Source organism: Mirounga leonina, unplaced genomic scaffold (assembly GCF_011800145.1).
Source record: "Mirounga leonina isolate KUSES-001 unplaced genomic scaffold, KU_Mleo_1.0 Mir_180, whole genome shotgun sequence".
Lineage (NCBI taxonomy): Eukaryota > Metazoa > Chordata > Mammalia > Carnivora > Phocidae > Mirounga > Mirounga leonina.
In genome coordinates, this window is record NW_023270469.1 from 18,586,650 (window position 1) to 18,606,320 (window position 19,671).

At 59.7% G+C, this 19,671-nt stretch overlaps 4 protein-coding genes across 15 annotated transcripts; 1 reads left to right on the forward strand and 3 right to left on the reverse strand.

The window, feature by feature from the left end:
* Positions 1 to 310: 310 nt before the first annotated feature.
* Positions 311 to 3,907, reverse strand: NOL3 (nucleolar protein 3). 3 transcript variants are annotated; one of them, XM_035025023.1, is made up of 4 exons: positions 3,813 to 3,907; positions 1,062 to 1,364; positions 573 to 902; positions 311 to 489 (listed from the first exon to the last, which is right to left on the reverse strand). In XM_035025023.1, the coding sequence occupies exons 2-4, from the start codon at positions 1,354 to 1,356 to the stop codon at positions 482 to 484; spliced, it is 633 nt and encodes a 210-aa protein (XP_034880914.1). In that variant the 5' UTR covers positions 1,357 to 1,364; positions 3,813 to 3,907; the 3' UTR covers positions 311 to 481. The 3 variants fall into 3 exon arrangements, with proteins under 3 accessions (XP_034880914.1, XP_034880916.1, XP_034880915.1); XM_035025025.1 differs by having other exon boundaries at positions 3,757 to 3,855; XM_035025024.1 differs by lacking the exon at positions 3,813 to 3,907 and adding an exon at positions 3,283 to 3,736.
* On the reverse strand, positions 3,885 to 9,437 carry HSF4 (heat shock transcription factor 4). Of its 7 annotated transcripts, XM_035025012.1 has the most exons (14): positions 9,284 to 9,437; positions 8,571 to 8,679; positions 8,352 to 8,479; positions 8,128 to 8,252; positions 7,784 to 7,859; positions 7,577 to 7,641; positions 6,942 to 7,044; positions 6,557 to 6,687; positions 6,208 to 6,435; positions 5,496 to 5,601; positions 5,325 to 5,390; positions 5,135 to 5,204; positions 4,290 to 4,402; positions 3,903 to 3,977 (listed from the first exon to the last, which is right to left on the reverse strand). In XM_035025012.1, exons 1-13 carry the CDS (start codon positions 9,404 to 9,406, stop codon positions 4,296 to 4,298), a joined length of 1,437 nt encoding a protein of 478 aa, XP_034880903.1. In that variant the 5' UTR covers positions 9,407 to 9,437; the 3' UTR covers positions 3,903 to 3,977; positions 4,290 to 4,295. The 7 variants fall into 7 exon arrangements, with proteins under 7 accessions (XP_034880906.1, XP_034880903.1, XP_034880902.1 ...); XM_035025015.1 differs by lacking the exon at positions 8,571 to 8,679 and having other exon boundaries at positions 3,885 to 3,977; positions 4,290 to 4,377; positions 9,284 to 9,425; XM_035025011.1 differs by lacking the exon at positions 3,903 to 3,977 and having other exon boundaries at positions 4,116 to 4,402.
* Positions 9,438 to 10,218: 781 nt separating this feature from the next.
* Positions 10,219 to 13,813, reverse strand: FBXL8 (F-box and leucine rich repeat protein 8). Of its 3 annotated transcripts, none has more exons than XM_035025022.1 (3): positions 12,842 to 13,813; positions 11,897 to 12,093; positions 10,219 to 11,316 (listed from the first exon to the last, which is right to left on the reverse strand). In XM_035025022.1, exons 2-3 carry the CDS (start codon positions 12,046 to 12,048, stop codon positions 10,341 to 10,343), a joined length of 1,128 nt encoding a protein of 375 aa, XP_034880913.1. In that variant the 5' UTR covers positions 12,049 to 12,093; positions 12,842 to 13,813; the 3' UTR covers positions 10,219 to 10,340. The 3 variants fall into 3 exon arrangements, with proteins under 3 accessions (XP_034880913.1, XP_034880912.1, XP_034880911.1); XM_035025021.1 differs by having other exon boundaries at positions 12,838 to 13,813; XM_035025020.1 differs by having other exon boundaries at positions 13,727 to 13,807.
* A 65-nt stretch (positions 13,814 to 13,878) lies between these two features.
* TRADD (TNFRSF1A associated via death domain) lies at positions 13,879 to 19,467 on the forward strand. 2 transcript variants are annotated; one of them, XM_035025026.1, is made up of 5 exons: positions 13,879 to 13,945; positions 16,920 to 17,078; positions 17,927 to 18,204; positions 18,287 to 18,485; positions 18,643 to 19,467. In XM_035025026.1, exons 2-5 carry the CDS (start codon positions 16,928 to 16,930, stop codon positions 18,951 to 18,953), a joined length of 939 nt encoding a protein of 312 aa, XP_034880917.1. In that variant the 5' UTR covers positions 13,879 to 13,945; positions 16,920 to 16,927; the 3' UTR covers positions 18,954 to 19,467. The 2 variants fall into 2 exon arrangements, with proteins under 2 accessions (XP_034880917.1, XP_034880918.1); XM_035025027.1 differs by having other exon boundaries at positions 13,906 to 13,945; positions 17,431 to 18,204.
* Positions 19,468 to 19,671: the final 204 nt, after the last annotated feature.

A 19,671-nucleotide genomic window follows, 5' to 3' on the forward strand; every position in this document is an offset into this window, starting at 1 on the left:
GCCTGCCCTAAGTGGAAAGAAGTCTCCCTTCCCTGGCTCTCTGCACCAGGCCCAAGGGCTTCCATGAAATGGGGCAGGTGACTACATAGCCCTCCTCCCCCCAACTGGTTCATGAGGGGAAAAGGTCTGTAGGGCAGGGCTCAGGGGTCTGGCCCTTGTCCCCGGGGTCCTGGGACTGAGGGCTCCAGGGGGGTGGGGCTTGGGCTACTGAGGATGAAATGGGGCTAAGAACTGGACAGCGGGGCACAGAGCTGCCCAGGTTGCTGAGCCTCAGGGGCACAGACCCACACCCTAGTTCTGGGCAAAAAGCCAGAGTCACACAGAGAGCCCAGGCTGACCCTCCGGAGTTTATTCACTTCTAGTGGTACTGGGTCAGATGGAGACTTGGTGGCAACCCCTTCCCCCCCCCCCCCCCAATGCCAGGGCAGGATCCCAGGTCCTATCCGGCTTGGGCAGGGGTGGCCTGTCAGTGCTCAGGCAGTCAGGAATCTAGAGATGATAGAGAAAAAGTGGTCAGTCAGGTGGGGCCCAGCCTCCCACCCATTCGGCACCGGGTTTGGGTAGCCTCACACCTTCAGACTCGTCATCCGCCTCGTCACCTGCCTCAGGCTCTGGCTCGGGTTCGGGATCTGGCTCGGGTTCGGGATCTGGCTCCAGTTCAGGTTCCGGTTCTGCCTCTGTCTCTGGTTCCAAATCCTGCCCAGCCTCATCAGAGGCCCCAGCTTCCAGCTCCGGATTGAGTTCCTCAGGCGTTCCGGATTGCACTGCCTCAGAGCCCCTGGGAACCCCAGCCTCTTCGCAGTCTGAAGCTCTGGGCAGTTCAGGGCAAGTGGTCCTCAAGCCAGGTGCCTCAGGTGTCCAGTGGCCAGGGCATGGAGTGTCGTAGCTGCGTTCTCGGTAGCCTGGGGCGGAGGTGGGAGTATCCGAGGCTCATTTTACGCCTCTGCGGTATCCTTGACACACACCCATTTGGGGGGCGGGGAGACTGCTACTCGGTTCCCCACTCTACCCTTCACGCCACGCCCCGTGCTCTGGCTCGGGCCCCGCCCCCGCGCGCTCACCGGTGCCCACGTGCTGCCAGTCCCAGGCGGGGTCGGGCGCCCGCGCGGTCCGCTGGGCGCAGTGCAGCAGCTCCTGGCAGGCGGCCTCGCCCTTGCTCTGCACCAGAAGCAGCAGGCGGCGCACCCTGCGCTCGGCATCCGGCAGCGCGTCCAGCGCCTCGTACTCGGGCCCGGTGAGCACGCCCCGCGCCAGCAGTGCATCCAGCAGCAGCCCCGAGTCGGCCTGCAGCGTCTCCACCAGTCGTTTCCGCTCGCGGTCGATCGTTTCTGAGGGCCGCTCCTGCGCATTGCCCATGGTGGGGGCTGCATGGGGGAGGGGGAGAGAGGTAGCGGGAGCCGGGACTCCGCGCCCTTGACCTCTCTCCCAGGCTCTCAGTGAACACTCGTGGTTAGGATTTAAGTTCACCTCGACCCCGGCAGCCGGACAGCTCCTCAGCAGAGGGCTTGTCCCAGTCTCCTCCCCAGGCTTCTCCTTGGGCCCCTAAATGTCAGCTGTGGCTCTCCTCTCCTCTATGCTCTCCCTGGGTCCTTATGTATTCTCTACTCCTCTCTCCAGTCAGCACGTCCCTCCTGAGCCCCGCGCTGCCTGTGGATCCTACATTCTATTCACACCCAGTTTATCCAAACTAACTTCTTTTTCCCAGCCTGCTTCCCCACCTTAACAGGCAGAAAGACCCACAACTGATCCCGCTGCCCAACACCCAGCTTGCAGTCGGGTCCTTTCCAGTCTATCTGCTGAATATTTCTGTCATCCTAACCTCTTAGTCTAGCGTTTCATGTCCAGCTTAGACCCTGCGGAGCGCTGAATCCCCTCTGCACCCAGAGCACAAGTGCTGAGAGCCTCTCCTCACCGACCGAAGAAGCCCAGGCTCCTTATTCTGACCCTGAGGCTCATCTTTCCAGGACAGGCTCTGCCCCTGCAGCCCCTCACCAATGCCACCACTATGTCCTGGTTCCCTAATACCTGAGCAGGGTTACCTGAATTCTCTTGAGTCCTAGCTCTGACCAAGATCTCCTGACAGATATCCAACTGTCTCCTGCTGCCCTGGGAATCTTCTCTTGCTTCATCTTTAAATACCACGGACCTAACTCATAAAGGCTGCCAACAAGTGCTTGCTGAACTTCTGTTTTCTTCCATGGACCTTCCCATTTTGAGAGACTGTAGTAAGCAGCGGGTGTTAGGCAGAAATTAATCTGCTTTGTCCATTTATTAACAGCCAAGGACAATGGCCCATCACTTGTGGGGTGACCTGACCCAGGCAGCAAGGCCCCTGGCATTAAGGGGCAGAGAGGTCAGGCCCTAGACCACTCCCTCTCTCAGCCCATCTCCCCTAGCCTTGGCTTTGTCCACACAGCACCCTCCTGGGTTTCATCCTCCCTTTGAGGTCACTCCTCTACTTCTCTACCTGGCTCTAGGTCTGGGAGAGTGGCTGTGGTCCTAGCCCCCATCTTGCCTCCCAGGTCTCTCTCACTACCACCTGGTGTCATGCTATGCCTCCCTGGTCATTTCACCACTCCTGGCTATACTGAATTGTCAGCGCTTCCCCCAGACTACTGAGCAGAGACCAGAACTACCCCCTGCCCCTCCCTCTCCCTTCAGGTGGCATCTCTTGATAAATGCTATTCCTCTACTACTCAGTGGGTCTCCATCAGCATCTTCCCTCAGCCCCAGCATCATCACCTCATCTCCTATGACAGTCTCTGAAAGTACCTCTCACTTCCATCCCATCACCCTCACAGCACAGTGACTTTGACAAGTCTCTGGGACAGGCTTTATTATCCCCATTTTACAGATGAGGAGACAGGTTCAGAGAGACCAAGAGGCAGAACTGGAATCTGACTTGCTCTAGCTTGAACTACGAGATCTCTTGCCAAGCAGAATATCAGCCCTAACTACTTGTCTCCTTTCCCCACTGTCCATCAGAGAGAATCAAGATTATGTGGCCTGGCCACTCAAACCACCTCCCACCCCTCTGGACAGCCAGGATTCCCCCACCTACTTCCCTCCACCACACAGTGCTGGGAGAACCGTTCAAGCCCCTGGCACATCAGAACATTTGCAGATGCTGTTCCCTAAGCCTGGAATACCCTTCCCCTTCCTCCATGCTGTGGACCCATCCTCCAAGACTTAAATGTCACCTTGTCCACCCCAGTGCCTGAGTGTCCCAAAGATAGACTAGTCCCTTATCTTGTGTGCCCCAGTAACAGCATATACTCTCACCACCATGCTGACATCACTGCACTGTGTTCATGTAACCTCTGCCCTCTCCAGCTGAGACGTCCAAAGACTGTCCCCCCACTCAGGGGTGCAGGACCTGCTCAGTACAAGTGCGGGGGAGGGGGCGGAGGGGGGCAGATTGCCTTGGCCCCTCCTTCTCCCTCATTGCTCCGCAAGTTATTTTCATGTCAGCCTCCTCCCTGCAGTATGCCAAGTCCTGCACTTTGTCCTGTCTGGGGTGCAGAGACCCCAGCTGCAAGTCAATGCTCAGAAGTGAATACCGACGGAATCCCAGCCAGTTCTTCAAGGGTCACAGGCCAAATCCTTCCCGGAGCTTCACGCAGCTCCAGGTGCGAGGCATCGGGGGAGGTCTTGGCCTCCCTCCCACCCCTCTGCGCGGTCTCTTATGCTAGGGAGCGAGGGTCGTGGGAAACTGCGGGAGCCTTTGCGAAAGTGCGATCACAAGGCTCCCCTTACCTCCCCTCTACCCAGTCCCACTGCTTGAATCCCGCGGAGGGGCGGTGCTCACAGACCTCCTTCGAGTGCGGCTGGTGGTGGGGTGGTGCGGATTCTGCCCAATCTCAGTTTCTCTTCCCTCCCCCAGCCGGGTGGGGTGGGGCTCCCGGTTCTATGCGTTCCGGGCGGCCCCACTCATGGGACGAGCCTCCGCGGGGCAGTAGATGACGAGGCAGAAAGGGCTGGGCGGGGTGGGGATGGGAGCAGCAGCTGCGGCGGGGGCGGGGCGGCCAGGGCTGCCGGGAACTGAGAGGGGGTGGGGAAAGGGAACTGGGAGGGGGTGGGGACCCGGAGGCAGGCCTCAGGGGCCGCGCACCCCTGCGCTTCTACGCATAGTCCGCTTTCCCTCCCCACCCCGGGTGCACCGAATGAGTCCAGGGAGGGGGCAGTTGGGCCTGCTGGGGCCTGGCAATTCCCAGGAGCTTTGCATCCATCTTCTCTTTGAGCCCTCTCTGCTTATCCCAGATAAGGCTCAGAGAAGGGGACCGGCTTACCCAGGATCACAGAGCAGATGCATTGTGGAGCTGGATGTGACCCCAAAAGCCCCTGAGTTCCGGACGCTGCAGCGGCCACGTGCTAGCCCTGGATCCGGCCAGAGGACGGGAGCCTAAGCAGAACTAGGGGCTGGTTCCCCAAGCACCTCCACTCTCCAGGGGTTCCGCTATTAAAGCCTTAGCCTCTGGAAATTTCTATGAATGCAAAGTCGACCCCCCTCCCCCCCGGCCAACCCATGACTTCTGTGCTCCCTGGTCGGTAGAGAAAAGAGACCAGAAACACAGAAAAAAAAATGCAGTTTATGTGCAGGGCTCAGTAATGGAGGACTGCAGAGTAGCAGGGTCTTCGTTCAGCCTCTTCCAGGGGCACCAGGAAGCCCAGAAGGGCGTGCTGCTGCAGGCCAGCCCCTCAGCTAGGCTGGCTTCAGAGTAAAGCGGGTCTCAGGGGGAGGGATTGGCCCCTGGGCCTAGGTAGGAGGCTCGGCTCTCAGGGGTGCTGTAAATGGTTAAAGCTCCAGGAAGGCCAAGAGCTGGGCCTCCCAAAGCCGCTTGGACATCCAGCAGGAGTGGTGCCCCAAGTGTGGAGTCCTTCCCTAGGAGGATTGGGCCGTGCTCAGCAGGGAGAGACAGGAAGGAGAGCCTCACCTGTCCTGCCCTCTGGTCAGTCAGGATGAAACATCCATTCTCAACCTGCCCACACTCACCCAATGGCGAGAGGATGGGTAGCCTTGACAGCTCTCGCAAGGGCCGCCTGAACTCTGGGGATTTCCCTCCAAAACACAAACTGCCCAGCCCACCCAATCCTGGCAGCTCAGACCAAGGTCCTGAGTCATTACAACTCTTACCTGGCCCTGGAGAATTTAACCCCTTGACCGCCAGCTCAGTCTCACTCCTCTCTGGACCCAAGGGCTGCATCTGCAGAGGAGAACCTCAGGAAGCAGCTGGGTGGGGGGAGTGGAGGAGGGGAGCTGGGGCTCTGGCTGAGGGCTTGGTTCAGTAACTCTAACCCTCTGCCCTCCTGCACCTTCATCTTACCAAGGACAACTCCATGTCCAAGTCCATCAGGGTCCATTCTCGCCCTTGGTGGCTGGGGCCCAGCACCTGGGGGAAGCACTCAGTCAGTGGCGCCCTCCCCTCGGCTAAACAGACCCCACCGAGGGCCCCACCCCTCGCCCCATGCCTCTGCCCCGCTGAAGGTGTACTCACATCCAGGGGCCCTGCAGGCTCCACACTTTCAGGGGGGGCCCGAAGCAGCATGGGAGGTAGCAGATGCTCTGGGCTCCGCCGCCCCCTCTCCAGGCCCAGAGTTCCCCTGCACACAGAGAACAGCTGTTGGCCTGCAGTGTCTCCCCCCCCCCCCCCCCCCCCCCCCCCCGCCCCCGCGGCCCCCCGCCCCCAAAAAAAAGGTGTAGGCCCCGGGGGGCCCCCCCCCCCCCCCCCGTCAGGTTCCTAAGGAACCTGGATACATCAGGATCAAAATCAGACATCTACGAAATGGTAGGAGAGGATACCCCACACAGAGGGTGCTTAAAGAACGCCTCTGCTTCCTAGCTTCGACCTGAGGTTTGGATTATGGAACTGGGATCTTGGGATATGTCCCTTTGCTTTGGAATTGTCAACACCACTGGTTCTTAAATTACTGTGTACTTTACAATGTTTCCAGTCACCAAAATGAACTCCGTTACAATACAGATTCCGGGGCTCTACCCTAGATAGACTGATTGACTTGATGGGAGTTTCTACTTTCCAGGGCACTCTGATGCTGGTACTCTTTAGACAACTGAGAAATCTGGTCAGATCATACTGCCTGATCTTCCCCTCAGCCACAATGGGCAGGCAAGGCTGGGAAGTTAGTTAGCAGTGGTCTATCTGCAAAAGTGACCCACAGGGCTCACAGTCAAGAATGGACTCTGCTTACCTGTCAGGTAGCTCCCTGGGACCCCTTGGTTCAGGCTGTTGGGCATTCCTGGGCCCCTCGGGGCTGAAGTTCCCTTTCCCTTCCAGGATGGCCTGCACCACAGCCACCGGCAGTGGCGGGGGGGCTGTCACGCAGAAGTCACACTCGTTTGGGGCCAGGGCCAGCCCGGCCTCGCCTTCCCCCCCTGGGCTGGCCGGCTCTTCTTTGAGCAGTGCCAGGCCCTTCTCCCTGCACCAGAGAAAAGCTTCAACCAGACCCTGGCACTGACCTCCCCCCCTACCCCCACAGTTATCTGGGCTGCCAGGCCCTCCCCCACAAGCTCCCCAGAGGGCAGCCCAGTCTGTCTTACCTCCTGCCGCTGCTGCTGGAAGGAGAAAGCCTGGTCCCATCAGGGGATGGAGAGTCTTCGTGGATGTCAGAGATGATAGGGCCCCTGGCCCTGTGAGAGCTGCTGAGGCCCAAGGTGGTCTCTGGGAGGGGCTGTAAGTAGAAGACTAAGCCCAGTCCTTTCTCTCAAGCAACAGGGTGAGACAAAACCCAACCAGTACCCACATGGACCAGGTCTAAGGAGTAAGATTTGAGGGGGAAGGCTCAGTCTATGCTGGGGAGCCTGGGTCTTGGGGCGGGGGAAGGCTAGCCTCCACCTTCTCTTCCTGTTGGGGAATGGGGGAAAGGAATAGGCTCTCCATAAGCCTATTTGTGCCCTAGGGAAGGGAGGATGAGCAAAAACCTACCGACTGGATAAAGTAGGGGTCCTGCACGAGGGCACCAGGTAGAGGACAGGCATTGAATTTGGCCGGTGTTGGGCACGAGCCCCCCTCATCCAGCATCAGAGACCTGTGCAGGGGGCAGGGCAGGTTCATCCCCCATGCCTCTCAGCCTGCACCTCCCTCCCTCAGGCCCCAGCAGCCAAGTCAGCAGAGCTGAGGCCTGTTGCCAGGGTATCAGTCACATGCTGGAGGCAGAAGGGGCTCCCCCCAGAAATGGGGGCCCTTTGGGGATGGAGAGGGGAGGGAGAGAGCATGGTTTGAGCCCCAGACCCTCTGCTGTTGGGATGGTTTGGGGTGAGGGGGAAGGGGCTGCTGGAGGGGAAATTTGGGGCTAAGGTCCTGGAACACAGGGATCTGGGAATGGGGGTATTTGGTGGTAGAATTGAGGGGAGAGAGGGAAAGTTGTGGAGTAGGGACCTTGGGGAGATTGCCATGGGTTGAGGAAAACTATAGTGCAGGGAAGAAGAATGAGGATTCCTGGTGAGGGAGAAGGCTTCTGGAGGAGGAGTCCCTGCATGGGGCCTCTGGGAGGGAGGCTCCTGAAAGTGTGTGTGTGTGGCGGGGGAGTGAGGGTGGACATCCCTGACTTTCTCACTCACAGCTTTCTCTTAGCTCCTGCGCTGCTGGACCCTGTCTGAAGTGGCCCAAAGAGGCACTGGATCAGCTAAAGAGGAAGCAAAGTGTTAATTCATATTTTAGACCTTGTGCCCACCCAACAAACTTCCAGGTGGATTTGCCGCCTTGGGCGGAGGAGGTGGGTGTGTTCAGGAGTGGTAGAGAGAAGGGGGGTAGGGGGAGAGGAACACCTTGCCAATGACCCGGTGCTGCTGACCGTGGCTCTGCCGCAGAGTCACCACCTCCCTCCATAAGATCTCGTTCTGCCTGCGGGGAAGGCGTGGGAGGGTGCTGAGGCATCTGAGAGTCCGCCCAGTCACCACCCCCCACAGAACGGCAGGTCTAAACCCACGACCACTCTGATGAGCGTCCATCCACGCAGAACAGAGTTCCACAACTCAGCCCATTTGTCTGGATGGAGGCACCAAGACATGAGCGAAGAAGGAGCTGTCCAGAAGGAGTGCCTGGCGGCCAGTGTCCTCTCGCCCAGACTCCCCCTCTCCCTCCCCACCCTCCTACGCCCCCTCCCCCGCACTGCCTGAGTTCCCGCAGCCGCGCCTCGGTGCTCTCCTGCACTCCCCGCAAAGCCTGCACCTCGCCCAGCAGCCGGCCCAAGTCCTCGGGGCGCCAGCGGCCGTCGTCGGTGCGCAGCGCAGGCACCTGCAGGGGGGAGGCACCATCAGTTCAGAGTCATCTAGGAAGAGCCAGCCGCCTCGACACCTCCACCCGGGTTTGCCAGTTCCTGAAGGTCGCCCCCACCTTGCGCCGCACACGTTCCAGTAGCTGTTCTCGGCCGCGTACGAAGCTCGGGTGCTGGAACTCGACGTGGTCGCGCTCCGGCCTGAGCAGGCCGCCCTGCTCGATGCTCACCACCTTCCGAAAACCGTCTGGGGAGGGGGAGCGTGGGGGCGTAAATTGCCCCATCCCCGCGCACCAAGATACTCGCACCCACTTCCCGCCCCGGTCCTAGGGACTCACACATGTTGAGCTGCCGCACAAAGCTCGCCATGTTGCTGTGCTTGAAGTATTGGGGCAGCACTTCCTTGGCGAAGCGGCTCTGGTCGCTTACGAGGAAACTGGTCCCGCTCTGCCAAGAACGCCGCCCGCCCACCCACCGTGCGGGCGGAGACCGGACGACACAGTGAGCTGTGCCCGCCCACGGCCAGGCCCGCGCTCTGGGGACCCGGCCTGCCGCTCATGGAGACATGGGGCAAGGCCAGGTCAGAACCGGCTCCGAGGCCTAGCCTGGGGCGGCCACAGTGAATCCCTACCCTAGCCCGACCCAGACTCCGTACTCGGTTCTCGGAAAGAAAGAGCAGAAACCAGACTTGAGTCCCAGCCCTGGACGGGTCCCAGACCCCAAATGCCACTCTGAGCTAGAACCAGACCCAACCCTTCCCTTCTCCAGGTCTCTTGTTTTCCTATCTGTCTGTTGGGGTGGGATGGGAACTAAATAACCTAGAAGATCCCTCAGGCTCTAGGTCTCCAGAAGACTCCTACCCTTTCCTCGGTCCGGAGGAAGTCGCCTCACCTCCATCTCGCGCACCCCCCCTCCAAGGTAAACTACACTGGACAGCTGAATCGAGGGACCCACAGCCCCGTCCCAGGCGGGGGTTGGGTGGGCGTGGATGTTCACTGACGTGGAAGGGTCCCGGGGACCACTGGGGAAGTCGAGGGGCCCCAGCCCTCACCGGGCTCCAGCGGATCAGGTGGTCGGTCCCCGGGTCGCCCACCAGCGCCCATAGCTTGCCGAGGAAGGCTGGCACGGAGCTGGGGCCCGGCTCCGTGGGCAGCGCGGCTGGCGCTTCCTGCATGGCGCGGTCTCGGCCCGGCTAAGCGCTCGGGCCCGGCGCCGCGGGGCTTGTGGAAGCCGTGGAAAGTGCTGCGTTTGCCGCCCGCCCCGCCCTACTCCGCCTCCGGGAGCCGGGTCAGGTGGGTGCCACGTGCGAACCCGCGGGGCGGGGCTCAGACCGCGGCCGCAGCAACAGCGGACTGAAAGGGAAGGCTGGGATCGAATGTGCGTGGAGGGGTGCGGTGGGGAGGGAGACCCGGGTTCGAGTTCCACCCTTCTCAGGCCGTTTCCTCCTTTGCTCTTCGGGAGCAATCACCCGTGCGCGGCCCGGTGTGGGCTGGTAACGTCCTAGAAGGCGATGGCCATTGCCTGGATGGAGAGGGCAGATGGGAGCGAGGGGTGTGGAGAGCGGGTGCGGAGGGGAGAAGCTGGCACTCTTCCGCAGAACTCTGGGGCGTTGTCATTCCAAGGATGCGGAGTGCCCCGCCCCTGACCTCCGCAGCCGCATCGGTCAACTGATCTCTCCCACGCCGGCCCCGTCGGGTCCTTGGGCCTCTGAGGGTTCCCCGACCTCCCCATTCAGAGCCGCCCCGCCTTCCAGAGGACGCAGTGTTGCTGCAGGATTTCTTTATTTCACACTCACACCTGACTCGCCACCTGAGCCAGTGTCCTCCCTCCCCCCTCTCCCCCCTCCCACGCCAGGGCCGCGGAGCTAGCGTAGCGTCCGCAGAGGAGTGGAGTTGGGGGGAGGATGATCCCATTACGGAGATCCACCCGGTGGACTCAGGACTCCCTGGGATGGTCCCCGACACTATCCCTATCCCACAGGCCCTAATCTTCCAGAGGCACAAGACGCAACAGAGTCCCGAAGGAGCGGGCTAGCCGTTGGCGCACGCCGGGGCAAATGCATCCAGCATCTTAGAGGCCACATGTCTGCCAAAGAGGCGACTACCCCGTCACGCCACAGGCGTGGGCAGCCAGGGATGCGGCTCCCGCGTTAGTTTGAGCGTGTAGCTGCGCAGGCGCGGACACTGCGTGCGGAAGGCGTGCAGCACAGAGGGTCGTACCACGCAGAAGCAGTGTACTTCACGCAGGCCCGCGCAGCGCGCCGCCAGCAACTCTAGCGCGGCGTCCAGCTCAGCTGAGGCAGCGGCGCGCACCTCGAGCGCGCGCAGGGTTGCGGCGTAGTGGCGCGCTGCAAAGCACACCGGGCCTACCGTGTCCCCAGAGAGGCTGAGGCGTAGCGCAGCCACCGGCACGGCAGGCTGCAGGACGCGCGTCACGCTCTCTGCAGGCAGCGCTGGCTCCAGCTCCAGCTCCACGGCCAGTCCTGGGTGGCGGCGGCGCACCGCGGCCCAGGCTTCCTCGGGCAGGGGTGGCGCGCGTGCGTCCTCGGGGCACGCGCACCGTAGGGCCAGGAGGGCGAAAGGCGCGCGGTCCGGCGCCGCCAGCACCTGGAGGGCAGTGCCCGACAGGCTGGCTAGGTGCAGGCCGAGGGCGCGCAGGCGCGGGCAGGCTTCTAGTAGCTGGAGCACGGAGTCGGGCCTCACGCTGCCCACCAGCGTACAGTTGTCCAGGAAAAGGCTGCGGAGCTCGGGGCAGCCGCGTGCCGCCTGCAGCACCAGCGCGTCGTCCAGTGTAAAAGGCAAGCGCCGAAGGTCGAGGTGGCGCAGCGCGCAGGCGGCCCGGCAGACGGCGTGCACGGCGTCCAGGATGTCGCGGCCTGCGTCGAAGAGCGGCTTTTCTCCGCGGCACTCCAGGCGCAGGCTTCGAAGCCCCGGGGTGCGGCCCGCCAGTGCGGTCAGCAACTCAGTGGCCGCCCGGCGGCTCGGCTCCCTCGACGGCTCAAATTCCAGCCGTAGGTTGTGAACGTGGTCCAGGCTGGCAGTCAGATATGGTAGCAGCGTGCCTTCTCGCTCACAGTCGCAACTTCTGGTTAGAACCGTGAAGAAAAGGCATTGGCCGCGAGAAGCCTCTGCCCATCCCTTAGCCTGGAGTACAGCTACCATAGCCACTTTCTGACACCCTACACATATACCTCCCAGTCCTGATCGTGCCAGGTTGCCCCAAATAGCCGCTGATACTAGGAGGGAACTCCCACTCTATTCCTTTGGAAGACGAACGATGCGTCTGCCTCGAGCTGAAGCCCTGGCAGGGAGAGCCAATGATATTTTAGGAACTGAGCTTTCTCAGAGGTCTCTAAGGAGGCGGGGCGGGGACTCTAGACTGTCAGGTTCCCATTCTGCCTCTGCCACTACTTAGCTGAGTGACCTGTAGGAACTAATTAAATCTCTCTGCCTCAATTTCCTATCTGTGAGACAATTCTACCTATCTACCACGTAAGGTTTTCGTGAGGATTAAATTAATATATGTAAGGTACTTAGAACACCGGTTGGTACATAGTAGGCGGTCAATAAATGTCAGTAATGATTATGCTTTTAAATCCAACCCCCGATTCCATGGAGAAAGGGAGAAGGTGGGAGGGCGTCAGGAGAGTGAGGAGCCCGCTCACCTGATGGTCGTGTCGCGCCACACGACGCTGCACGCGGCAGCAACAGCCCAGGCTCTGCAGACCCTGGCGGCAGCAACACGGTCCCGCAGGGGCAGGTAGCGAAAGATGAGCACCAGCACCTCCTCTGGCAGTTGCTCTCCGGGCTCGGCCATGGCCCTGCGCGGGGTGGGAGCTCTGCCGCTTCCAGAAGCGCTTGTCTGGAGAGAGAGGGGCGTCTCTGGGCTCCAGAAAGCCAAAATGTTGACGGGACCACCGGGGCCTATATGTGGAAAGGCTTGTGGCCCAGAACTTGCTACAAAATTTGCAGAGCCCAGTGCAAAATGAAAATGTGGGACTCTTTGCTGAAAATATTATTAATAATTTCAAGACCGTGACAGCAAAACATTTAAGCAAATTATTAAACCAAGCATGAGGCCCTGTTCCACTTACTGCACAGGTCTCAGACCCATGATCGGCCCTAGTTGCTGAAAGATTTCTGATTCTCCTTTACACTACGTTCTCACTTGTTGAACAAATCTGCATTTTATGATATACTAGAAGGAAGGCAACCCACGACCTGTGTGCGAGGTTGATAAAGCCGAATATCCGGATTTGGAAAATGCTATCGGATCTTTCTCCTGGCCACTAAAGTTTTCCCTGGAGAAGGTGGAGGGCGGCTGCACCTGCCGTGACTTGGGACAATCCTGTCCTCCCTTCCTCCCCCCACCCCCCAGCTCAGAGAGCTTCCTGCCTTCCTATACACTCAGAGCCACCAGGACCACCCAGACTAGTCTTCCAGACATCTTCTAGAACTGCTTTCTTCCCAACTTCTACTCTGAGTTCCAGGTTAGGACTGGACCCAAGCCTCGCCTCAAGGGCCATTGAAATGAGGGTTTCTCAGACGGCGGGGGGTATCAGAATCACCCGGACACTTGTTCACAATACAGATTCTACCGCCCCACCTACTAAATCAGGCTCTTCGGAAAAAGTCGGGCCCAGGAATCTGAATTTCAACAAGTGCCAGTTGACTTCACAGGTCCCGAGTTGAGAGCCCGCATCCCAGCCAAGCCAGTCACTAGAGAGTGACGACTGGGTTAATAGGGCGGGGGCACTGGAGAAGACTTTTAATTGGCGGGGACCACCAGCCAATCAGGAAGCAGGGGCGCGGGTGGGGCACTGCCGAATCTGCTCCGAGAGGGGAGGCTCCTTCCTTTCCTCCACCTCACTGGGGAGATGTCCCGAGTGCTTCCAAAGAAAGGCCGGCTGAGCGGAGAAAAGCTTCGGGTTCTGGGGCCTGAGGAGCCCTGGGTTCAAGTTTCAGTCCTGACTCTGGATCAGTCCAGGCTCACGTTGGGCAGTTTCGGTTCAGCCGGGATTCTGCAGACCCATTCCGGAGCGCGGCCTTTATTGGAAAGTGTGCGTCCTCTTCAAAGTTGCCCATTTTATTTTAGGGTGCTTGAAGGTTTTCCTACACAACGTTTCACACCACTTGCCAGTTTTCTATTTCCCCATATTTTCCAGGCTAACGATCCCTTGCTGCAATTTGCACCTCATATATCCTGGGGCTTCAGATACCTGCGGCCAGGCTTGAACTTGGACCCACCGGCACCCCGTTTTGAGTGTCAGGGAGTTGGAGAGGCCAGAGATAGAGCTCAAACCCTCCCCACCCAGACGTCATAGAAAATTCTGGTGTCCAGGGGTACCTCTTTGTTGATCCGTCCGCTCCCTGCTTGAGAAAGCGGGGCAGCTCTCACCCTGGGGCCCCCCGGGCTCGTAAGAGCCGAAAGCGCCCGAAGTCTTTTACCGTGGGCAGTTCTTCGTGCCGTCTAACCTCGGGCGCCAATGTCTTACCTGCTCAACGGACCAGGTGGGCTTTGCCCAGGGGCTGGGGACTGGCGGCGGAGGACAGTGGGCGGGAAGAAACGGCTGGGAGCATTGGGGGCGGGACGCCGGGGCTGACTGGGCTGCTGGGGCTGGGGCACCGCCCCTGCGCTTCGCGCACACCCGGAAGCGTCCTAGTCCAGTGGAGCCCGGCGGGCGTGGGAATCCGGGCTGGGCCAAGGCCGCCAGGTTAGTGCAGAGGGTGGGTGGGCTTCCCGGTGCCGGCGGGAGCAGAGGCGGATCCTGGCTCAGGAGCGTGGGCGAGGCGCGGTTGTCACCCGCGGCTGCCCGGGCCAGTTGGTGGCGGCGGCCTGGTGGGCTGTTTCCGTGAGAGGCGACAGAGAGCCTATGGACGTTGGCACTCGCAGGTTCCTTGTCCCAGCTGAGGTCTTTGGAGGGGGTGTCCGATTCCTGCTGGTGGGAGGGCGGGGCGGGGCTGGTTCTGAAAGTGTCTGTGAGCAGACCTGTTCCCGCCCCAGCCAGGTGAACATGAGAAACCCCAGCATGAGGGTGGACACAACTGGAGTCCGGGGAGCTTCCCTCGAGAGCTCGGGAGCGGGCCAGCTGAGTAGGGGGCGCTCCAGGGTGGATGCAGTCCTAGAGGGGCCACGGCCGCGGGCCATTGGCGGCCACCCGGCCGGAGGCGGGGCTGCCCGGGGACTGTTAGGCTGTATTAACGGGGCGCGGCGCCTGTCTGGCCCCTGGTGGTAGGGCCCTATTTTCTTGAGTCGGTACCCGCTAGTCGCTCACAGTCTCAGCCAAGAGTCCCGAAGGACCCATTCGGGTCCCACCCTCAGAGAGGCGGACTGCCGGTGGGTGAGGCGCGGGGCTTCCCGAGGAGGGGCTTCTGTAGAAGGACACGTAGGAAGGAGTTCCCCAGCGGACCACGCGAGCCAAGGGTCCCGGTCCTGTTATCTGACCCTCTCGACCTCCAGCCTCGCAGACCTGTTTGACTTCTCCCATTTGTCCACTAGTCAGTGTGATGGAGCATCCCCTCTTCCTCCAGAATTCCAGTGCCCGCCCTGACAGTCCCAATAGGCAGACTCTGACCCCGTCCTGCCCTCACTTCCACCCCTGAGGCCGATCACATTCATGGGGTCAGCACCCTCAAGTCAGGGGGCTAAGAAGACATGGAAGAGGAAATGTTTCAGGACAGGTTCCCACACTCTCCTGCCCTCTGGGCCATTGCCTTTGGGCTCCTAACTTGTCTCATTTGCCTTGTACCGCTCTTGGTCCCACTTATCACCTCTAGAGTCTTACTCCATTTATGTTTTATTTTTTGCTTCAGTTTTATGTAATACAAAGGGCATACGTCAACTTTCCATAAAGTAGAATGTTGCTAAATACAGTGAAAATAAAAATCTCCCCTCCCCCCACTCTGTTCCTCAGCCCTCTGCAGAGGTAAACAATGCTAGCTAGCTTTCTGTTAATTTTCAGACTACTGCTTTCGGTAAATACACAAGCATTAATATGTTTTCTACCAAAAAGTTATGGGGGGGGGGGCGCTCAAAAGGCATGTCCTCTGTGCTCAGACAGAGGGTGGGACGGACCGTCACCTGAAACCATTTCTCTTGCCAGGTCTGGGTGACACTGGGGGGCCGCTGCCCAGTTACTGTTCCGGCTTTGGCTCTCAGGTTAGGGTGTGGGGGCAGATCTGAAATGCAGCCTCTGCTTTAGCTCAGGATCCCTACTCCTTCCCCACAAAGGTACAAGGCTGTGGTCCTGGTTCCCTCTGGCAGCAATCCCCCCCTCCCTGTCCCTCAAGTGAATGGATGCCAGCTGGGGCCACCCTATCTGTTCTGCCCAGAGCAGTGACATCCAGGGTGCTCACAGCTAGGGCTCAGCAGCCCCTCCTAGCCTACTGTATATAAATGCTGGAGATCAGAGATAAAGAAGTGTGACTGGTGGGGCAGTAGGTGGGGTCTTGAGCCAATGTTTCTAGGACAAGGATGGGATGTTGCCTCAGGTGAGGTGGGGAGGAAGAGGCAGGGCAGTTCTCCATCTGCAGCCTCATGGGGCAGTAACTGGGAGGCAATTAAACTGAGGAGGGTCAATGAAGTGGTTTCTTGGCTGGGAATTTTGCCCTCTCCCCGACCCCTGGTCTAGGGCTAGGATTTTGTCAGAAGATAGATAGAGGAGATACAAGCACAGGGAGGAAATCTGTAATAGAACAATTTGAGTTGCATAAGACAAGAGCACAGCTCCAAGGACTTTAGAACAAAAAGGAATGATTTAACTCACATAACTGGAAAGTTCAGGGTGCAGCTAGAGCCAGGGCCATAGTATGGTTAGGCATACACCTCCTCATCTCTTGGCTCTGTATCCTTCTGTGTCAGTTTTATTCTCAGCCAGGCTCTTTCTAGGCAGCGGCTGAGGAGTCCTATCCTTTCTTCCAGCTCAGTCTAGTGGGTCTCTCTTATTGGTCCAGCCACAGTTGCAGGCTGATTCTGATGGGTCCAACCTAAATCTTATGCCCAACTCTGAACTAATCACTTTAGAAAGGGGAGTGGAATATGCAGGTTTGGCCCGCCTATTTCACTTGCGCACACCTGGAATTAGGGAGTGAAGTTAGCGCTCCTAACAGGCACATGGATTGAGAAGAGGGAAGACCCCAAAGGTCAGTCAGGAGTGGGAGAGGGAACCTGGGCAGGTGAAAACTACAGTTGTCCTTTGCAATGAAGCCAGGAGGTATATAATAGGAATGCAGGTGAGAAAACCTAATGGGGGCTGTTGTCCCAAAGGGATCGTGGGAGCTCAAGTTTAAGCTGAAGGCATACCAGGATATGGGTTCCGTTGGCTGTGGGGAATGGGCACCATCCAGGATAAGGATGTCTCCTGTCAGCTTTGAAAGAGAGACATCCTGGCCCGAAGAGGGGGCAGAACTTCTCTGCCACCACTGCAGGATAGTACCTCCCTTTTTCTGCCACTGTGACCCTGGGCTTTCTCAGAGAAGATAGTGGAGGGACAGTCCTCACTGCAAGTCTGGGCTGAGCTGGGCTGGGCTGGGCTGTGCAGATTCAGAAGCACAGGGGGCTGCCTGTAAGATGATGAACTTCCCCTCACAATTGTGCCAGCTGGGTGGGGACAGCTGAGCCACGCAGGACTGGACTGTTGTCTCCAGGGCTGGGTTGGGGGTTATCTGGATGCCTATCTGCGTCTCCAGGAGGCAAGATGGCGACTGGGCCAAATGGGCTCGACGAGTGGGTGGGCAGCGCATACCTGTTTGTGGAGTCCTCGCTGGACAAGGTGGTCCTATCTGATGCCTATGCTCACGCCCAGCAGAAGGTTCCGGTGTACAGGGCTCTGCGGAATGCACTGACAGGTGTGTGGGTGGGCGGGTACTGGGGGGGGGGGAAGCTTGGGCCTTTTGTGGGCGGGACCAGGGGCTGAGGCCCCACCTCCTCAACTCTGTGGGCCTGCGCTTAACCAGCAGGTTGTAGAAAAGATTTGACGGCGAGGGGGTAGGAGAGGAGAAGGATGTCTGGTTTCATAGGCTCTGTCTTCTCTGTTTACGCACGTGTGCCCTTGGGTGTAGACGTGTGTCCCCGTGTCTGTGTATGATCTACCTATGTATACACTAACGCCCCCACCTCCGCTTGATGCCCGCCCCCAGACCAGCCAGCTCACTGCTTTCTACTAATCACGCCTTTCTCTCTTTTCCTCTCTCACTGCAGCACTCCTTGCCCAAGACCCCTCCCCAGTACCTACCTTTGGGGGGGGGGCTTTCCTATCTCAGGGCAGAGGCCACAGGAAGCTGAAACGTGTTGGGGGATCCGCCTCCTTCCTGGGCAGCGGGAGCCACAGTTGGTAGAGGCCGAAGACCTGAGACCTCTTGTTCCTCTGCTGCCCCGCGGGCCGCCTACCCAGAAGGCTTGGCTGCCCTGGGCACACGCCCCTCTCTGTACTGCAAAGCCTCTCGCCACGTCCCTTTTGCCTACCCTCATTTGGGGCTTCAAGGATGGGCTGGGGTGGCACCCACTCCGTCTTAGGGTGCTCCCTGTGGTAGGTTCTGGCCTTCATTTTGGATTGTTGCTGTGTGCATCCCAATTTTGCTTCCCAGCTGGGAGCTAGGGTCAGGGAGGGAGTCTGCGTGGGCTTCACTCCACTATGGCCGCTTGGAGAACGGCCCCGCATGGGGACCGCCTGTCGCCTGACTGTCCGCCTCCTCAGAGAGTGGCGGGAGCCCGGACGTGCTGCAGATGCTCAAGATCCACCGCAGCGAGCCGCAGCTGATTGTGCAGTTACGTTTCTGCGGGCGCCAGTCCTGCAGCCGCTTTCTCCGCGCTTACCGCGAGGGGTCGCTGCGCGCCGCGCTGCAGGGGTGCTTGGGGGCGGCTCTCGCCCTGCCCTCGGTGCCGCTGCAACTGGAGCTGCGCGCCGGCGCGGAGCGGCTGGACACCTTGCTGACGGATGAGGAGCGCTGTTTGAGTTGCATCTTCGCCCAGAAGGTGCGGCTGGGCTGGGGCCGGGTTGGGGTGGGGCGGGGATCCGCGGCTAAGATGCCCACCGACGCCGCACTCCCCTCCCTAGCCTGACCGGCTCCGGGACGAGGAACTCTCGGAGTTGGAGGACGCACTCCGGAATCTGACATGTGGCTCGGGGAGCCAGGGTGGCGACATGGAGGTCGTTCCAGCGCCCTCGCAGTCCCTGGCCACCTCTCTCTCAGAGGAGAAGCCACCGCCGCCGCCGCCGTCTGGCCAGACTTTTCTGTTCCAGGGTCAGCCCATAGGTGAGGCGCACGCAGAGTCGAGGCGGGGTCCTCAGGAAGATGGAGTTTGGGGAGGAGCAGGGTTTGGGCCGGGTAGTCGCTGGGCGGGAATGGAGGGGTACGGGTCTTGGTCTCCCCGAGCTCACTCTGCTTCCCCCCCCCCCCCCCCCCCCCGCAGTGAACCGGCCGCTGAGCTTGCAGGACCAACAGACGTTCGCGCGCTCAGTGGGTCTCAAATGGCGCAAAGTGGGGCGCTCCCTACAGCGAGGCTGTCGTGCGCTGCGGGACCCGGCGCTCGACTCACTGGCCTATGAGTATGAGCGCGAAGGGCTGTACGAGCAGGCCTTCCAGCTGCTGCGGCGCTTTGTGCAGGCCGAAGGCCGCCGCGCCACGCTGCAGCGCCTGGTAGAAGCCCTTGAGGAGAACGAGCTCACCAGCCTGGCAGAGGACTTGCTGGGCCTCGCGAATTCCGATGGCAGTCTGGCCTAACCTGAGTACCAGAAAAAGGGGGGATCGGCCAGTTGCCCAGCAGCGTTTGGAGCACCCGGATGACCCTAGGGTCCCTTCTGCTGCTATTGCGGAGCTCCTGTCCATCCACGGGACTCTGAGACCACACTGATAACCCCACTTAGCCCAGCTGTTGGAGCTGCTGGGAGGTGTTGACGGCTTTCTCCAGGAATTGGGCAAGCACCCACGATTCCTGTTGGGGTGCCATTGGGGATTTGGCCCCAGATACTGTGATATGGACAAAGTGCATGGGTGACCTGCTCCAGCGGTCTGCCCACCCCAAATGAGGGGCTTCTGGCCAGCCCTTACCTCTTCACTCATTGAACAACTAACTCGTTAAGCACTTGCTGTGTCCTAGCCATCATCCTGGGCGCTGCAAATACTGTGGTGAACAAGATACACGAAACCTGCCTGCCCCCAGTTCATACTCAGTGTTGGACTGCAGATTTTAAGCAACAGCAATAAAATATTACCCGTTTTTTTAATGTGAAAAATACAAAAAGTTGTGGGTGCTCTGAGCAGGGGCCTAACCCAGGTTAGCCTTCCAGGGAGAGCTATGAGGGTGGCGGGCTGAGGGAATGGCAACATTCTGGACATAGCCAGTCTTGGGTGAGGTCTTGAGGAAAGTTAGAAGAACAGAGGATGTTAGAAGAACAGAAAATTTGGAGTGGCTGGATCTAGGGGTAGTGGGTGGGTTTGC